Consider the following 6,000-nt stretch of genomic DNA (forward strand, 5'->3'; position numbering starts at 1 on the left):
AAAAGAAAATCTTGAGTGTATTTGCAAAATGAGTCCAGAAAGGAGGTCAGGGCTGGGTTATAACTGTGGGAGTTGCTGCCACATGGGTGGCATCTGAAGCCGTGGGAATGGATGAGGTCACACAGTGGTGAGGACAGTGTGAAGGAGAAGAGCTTGGTCCAGGACTGACTGTGAGTTGCACTAGGCCTTTAAGTGATCCAATAGAGGATGTGGAGCTGACAAACAAGCCTGAGCAGGAATGGCTAAGGGCAGTTAATTTGCAAGAAGCAATAATCATATTTCATGACCACTGACCACACAGTCCTGGCCAGCAACTGTCAGCCGCAACCCCCATTTGGCTCTAGAAAAGCCTTCGCTAATGCTAGGAAAGAAATCTACAGCAGGCTCGTCTTCCCTGCAGAGTGGGAGAAACAGCTTCATCCTCATTTTCAAAGCTGACTGTACTGGATAGGATCCAAAGGATAAAATGAAAGTATGAAGCCACTGCTGTGTTTCTAGAGCAGGATTTGAAGTTCCCCTGAAACAAATGCAAAAGTCTCAGAGATCATCTTCTCTTTCCTGGTTCAGATTTGGTTCCCAGTAAATGCAAACTGATCTTGCTTAGTTGGCAGTAGCCTTTCTCTTGCAAGAAATTAAAGTACTACACCATGGACTTATTTTGTCTTTATGTTTGCAATTAAATGCGACATTTATATTGAATAAGAAAAGTGGTTTAGGAGTTCCCATTGTGGCTCAGTGGTAATGAACCCGACTAGTATCCATGAGGACACAGATTTGATCCCTGGCCTCCCTGAGTGGGTTAAGGATCTGGCGTTGCTGTCAGCTGTGGTATAGGTCACAGACACAGCTCCGATCTGGTGTTGCTGTGGCTGTGGCTGGAAGCTGCAGCTCCAATTCGACCCCTAGCCTGGGAACCTTACACATGCCACAGGTGTAGCCCTAAAAGAAAGAAAAGTAGTTTAAAAGAGTTTCAAACTTAGAGTTTCTGCTGTAGTGCAGTGGGTTAAGAATCCGACTGCAGCAGCTTGGGTCACTGCAGAGGCCTGGGTTTGATTGCTGGCCCAGTGCAGTGGATTAAAACATCTGGTGTGCTGCAGCTGCAGCATAGGTCACAGCTGTGGCTCTGATTCATTGTCTGGCCCAGGAACTTCCATATGCCACAGGTGTGGCCATAAAATGGAGGGGAAAAAAAGGCATGAACTTGCAAGTCCAGCCTTGGGAGAAGGAGCACAGCAGAATCTTTTGAACCCATCTCCCTCTGGTTTCAGTTATTTCACAGTGTACAGTATTTCCATCTAACAGGCATTGCAGTTAATTCCAGATGGGGTGTTTGTGCAACATTCTAATAGATTAAAAACAATAACTTTCAACTTTATATAAAAAAAGATTCCTGAAATGACCTCATGGCTCAGTGGGCTAAGGATCTGGCATTATCACTGACGTGGCTCTGGTTACAGCTGTGGCAGCAGGTTTGATCCCTGGCCTAGGTACTTGTACATGCCATGGGTGTGGCTAAAAAAAAAAAAAAAAAAACCCAGATTCCTGAAATCCTAGTTAATTACCATGCATCTGAAAATTTAGGAGTATCCCTTCCTATATAAATCAGATTTTTATTTGTAGAGGTCTGTATCTTAAGTTCAATCCTGGAATATGGTCACTGGTCTTAATATGATAACATTAACTACATGTGTAAGATTGATTTTGACATAAATTCTGTAGTGTGAATTAAGCCATATGCTCTTTTGCAAACCTTTGAAGAACAGGAGTGAAAATAGACTACTGCTTGAATTACGAAAATATTTAAAAATTCAAAAACTTTCTTCATAATATTGGCTATTTCTCATGTTTTTTCACTTTCCTTTTCTTTCTCAAAGTGTATTTCGGTTCTTCTTCAATTTCAGTTCATGTTTTACAAGGTTAAATATCAACATTTGTGAAGGCACCATTTCTAGTTCAATCCAGATGTTAATTCAGGGTGTATGGCCGTGTATAATGATCATGAAGAACCCTTGGCAGTTATCTGTACATGAGCTACTTTGGCCCACATTTCAAGTCTGACATGGCAGCTCCACATTAAGGGAGCTGCTTTATTATATACCCTCCCCTCATGGATTTGGGAGTGGCTACCTTTTTGTTTGCTAATGTTGCTAACTTATCCAAACTAGAAATCATTTTCTCATTATTTCTAATAATATCATTGATACCCTAACCCATTCCTACATATCTGTATTTTTGAGCCTTTCATCTTTTATTAGTGAATTACTGCTTTGCAGCACCCAGGCCTACGCTTCTACACTGGCCCCTGCAGAGAGAAAAACTAAACTTGCTTTGGAGGATAAACATTTATGTAGCATCCTTACTGACTGGCTGCAAGCTAAAAGCATCACACAGGGTCTTACTAATATTTAATACATCTCCTGTTGTGTGTATCTTAAACCTCTGTCCAATTATGTTATAATTCCAAAAGTGAACTCTAAGCATCAGCTTTTTCAAAGTATATTGTTCTTGCAGCACATTTCATTAGCTCATAGAGTAGGGTTACTTCCTCGAAATGTGTAAAAATTTATAGGGCACAATGACCATTTAATAGAAGTAGCAAGTGATACTAAGCTCTCCAAGGAATATTTCTTTCAAACATTCAACTTTGTAGGGTTGAAATTCAGGATGGTTAGAATGATCAGACTGGTAGATGCCTGGTGACTGTCTTGGGAAATTTGACTTTTTGCAAATTTTAGACTATAAAGTAGGGCATTCCTTTTCTTTAGCTTCCACAAATTTGCCAATTTACTCGATTTCATGGCTTTGTTGTTTATCCTTCTTACATTTAAATAGACTTTTTTTTTTTTTTGATAGGCAAGAAATAAACTAGGATAGGACGCTTGTGAGAGATGCAAGCAGGGAGGCAAGGACGCTCTGCCTAAATGGACTTCTTTAAATTGTTCCTGGTTATTGTTGCTCAGAGAGCAATTGTGGAGTTAACTTTATAATTCTTATGTATTTCTTATAAAATTAAAACGAATTTTAATTCCCATTGTGGCTCAGTGTGTTTAGGACTCGACATTGTCTATGAGAATGCAGGTTCAATCTCTGGCCGCCCTCAGTGGTTTAAGGATCTGGCATTGCTGTAACCTACCCCTTATGTCGCAGATGCAGCTTAGGTCAGGTATTGCCGTGGCTGTGGTTAGGCCCCAGCTGCAGCTACAGTTTGACCCCTGACCTGGCAACTTCCATATGCTGCAGGTGCAGCTGTCATTAAAAAAAAAAAAAAATTGACCCCTGGCCTGGCGACTTCTATATGCCGCAGGTGCGGCCCTGAAACACAAAACAAAACAAAACTAGGGAAAAACTGCATAAAAACTTACTGTTTATATACTATCTCTATAATCAGAGCCCTTTAACTTTAAACAAAATATTGACTACAAAGTAGAAGGTGTAAAACTCTTGAATTTCCCAAAACCTTAAAGGTTATGCACAACCACCTATTAATTTTACCAGTGAGAACCTAATTGCCAAAAATGTAGGAAAATTAATTTATATATTTTTTCTATTGGCTGTATCCATGGCACATGGAAGTTCCCGGCCAGGGATCAAACCCTAGCCACCGCGGCTACTTGAGTCACTGTGGTGAGATTCTTAACCCCACAGGAGGAACTCCTGCTGTCACAGTGGGAACTCCTGTTTGAGGTCTTTTCTGAACAGAAACTAATGCCAGTAGATGGGAGGCAAACCATAGAGTGGGGACATGGGAAGGAAAATGCTCCTTCAGATCTTTAATTTGCTTCTCTTGCTGATATTTACCAACCTTTTATCTTTGCCCTCCACTTTGTTTTTAGTGGCCACAGATGTCTTTAATTCCAAAAACCTGGCCGTTCAGGCACAAAAGAAGATCTTGGGTAAGATGGTGTCCAAGTCCATCGCCACCACCTTGATTGACGACACGAGTAGCGAAGTGCTGGATGAGCTCTACAGGGTGACCAAGGAGTACACCCAGAACAAGAAGGAGGCAGAGAAAATCATCAAAAACCTCATCAAAACAGTCATCAAGCTGGCCATTCTCTACAGGAATAATCAATTTAACCAAGATGAGCTAGCACTGATGGAGAAATTTAAGAAGAAAGTCCACCAACTTGCTATGACCGTGGTCAGTTTTCATCAGGTGGATTTCACCTTTGACCGGAATGTGCTATCCAGGCTGCTCAATGAGTGCAGAGAGCTGCTCCACCAGATCATCCAGCGTCACCTCACCGCCAAGTCACACGGACGGATTAACAAGGTCTTTGATCATTTTTCAGATTGTGATTTCTTGGCTGCCTTGTATAATCCCTTTGGAAATTTCAAACCGCACTTACAGAAACTGTGTGATGGTATCAACAAAATGTTGGATGAAGATAACATATGAGCATGTGAGTTAGGATTGTGACTGCTCATGATTTACTGGAAGGAGGAACACTGCTGATTTATGAAGGAAAAAAAATGATGTTTTAGAGATTATGCATATTTCAGAAAGACTTTGTGTGATTCAGTTGTCTGACATCAATGACAATGCTTGATAAGGCTTGTTCTATTTGAAGAAATGCATAATGCCAAAAATTCTGGTAAAAAGCCTCCCAGAGGTTAATAGATCCCAGAAAAAGCATATGGTTATATAATGCCAAACTAGAGTTGTATAAAGAAAAATAGATATGACTCCAAGCCTAAAGACTTTCGTAGGGCAGTTGTGTTGGTAGCACATTGGCTATTTCTAACGTGTACAGAATTGTGTATTTTGATTCACCTTTATTCCTTACTATGTATGTGGACCTCTTTTAAAAAGCCAAGAACTCTCTCTTACTATCATTTCTTCTTTTGAAACAATTCCATTTTCAAGTTTACCTTTTGTTAAAGTTTTTTTGTTAAAGATTTTGTCATTGACCTTCAAGAATTCCATCTTAAGAATTAAGACATTGAAGAATTAAGGCAATCAAATGGAACCCTCAGAATAATAGAAAACTGCTTCTCTGGAATCAATATTGTAGTAACCAACTGTATTTAACATTGTGAATAATGTCTAACAGAAGTCTGTGCTTCTGGAATCGAGTCCTGTGTTTTAGTACCAACAGTAATACTTTCCAAAACATGCTAACTTCCCCAAATGGCATACCATTGTCTTGAAATGCTTGCTGAGGGCTTTACTTTCATGTTATCTTGAAAATGTGCTGACAAAATCTCCATTTTTTTTTTTCACATGCAGTTTAAATGTAAGAGATACAGGGGAGAGCTAGACCATTCTAGAAGTAAATGGTATTAAGAATGATAAAACAATCCTTACTTTAGAGATGAGTCAGAGTCCTCTCGTGGTGTGCAAGGTTAAGGATCCGACTCAGGTCATTCCTGTTGTGAGGATTTGACCCCTGGTCCGAGGAACTTCCACATGCCGTGGGTGTAACCAAAAAAAATCAGTAGAGATGAATCCATCAGAATAACTTAATTTAGGGGGATGCAGGGTAAGAGGGAAGAAAGGATATTGCTGTGGAACATGAGAATGAAAATTAATGCATTTCAAAGTTTAGTAAGGTTTGATAGGTAAATAAAGAATGTCACTTTTTTATTTAACTGATAAGGTTTTTGCTATTTTGTTGTTTGCTATTTTGATGAGTAAACCAAAGAATATTTGCATTCCAAGTGGTTTGTGTTTTGTTTCTGTATAATTTTATGTGTGTGAATGATAAAGTAAGCATTTGCTTACTTTGTAAAAAGAGAAACAGAAACTGTCGGGCCAACTCTTTCACCTAGGAAATAACAGTCTCAGCCACCAGCACTAAATATTTGCACAGTCACTGTGTCTGGGATTCAGTGTACTCTTTTGCCTTGAATTTGCCTGCCTCGCAGAGTATTGACATTAAAATAATAGCTTACCAGGAAAGGTCCTCCAACTAAAAATTCCAGAGGTTGAAATCTTTAACCCACTATGGCCTAAAGGAAGTGGTAATTTTCTCTGGGACCTTCATGTGCTTGTTTGAG

The 6,000-nt window shown here is 39.7% G+C and overlaps 1 protein-coding gene across 3 annotated transcripts in view; it reads left to right on the forward strand.

The window, feature by feature from the left end:
- Positions 1-5,661, forward strand: part of TNFAIP8 (TNF alpha induced protein 8) — a 135,552-nt gene extending 129,891 nt beyond the window's left edge. For all 3 annotated transcript variants that reach the window (XM_047778484.1, XM_047778482.1, XM_047778481.1), the window contains exon 2: positions 3,834-5,661. In XM_047778484.1, the coding sequence (XP_047634440.1) occupies positions 3,834-4,399 (566 nt within the window). In that variant the 3' untranslated portion in view covers positions 4,400-5,661. The remainder of the gene's footprint in view (positions 1-3,833) is intronic.
- The last annotated feature ends 339 nt before the right edge of the window (positions 5,662-6,000 follow it).

The sequence above is a fragment of the Phacochoerus africanus genome, chromosome 4 (genome assembly GCF_016906955.1).
Source record: "Phacochoerus africanus isolate WHEZ1 chromosome 4, ROS_Pafr_v1, whole genome shotgun sequence".
NCBI lineage: Eukaryota > Metazoa > Chordata > Mammalia > Artiodactyla > Suidae > Phacochoerus > Phacochoerus africanus.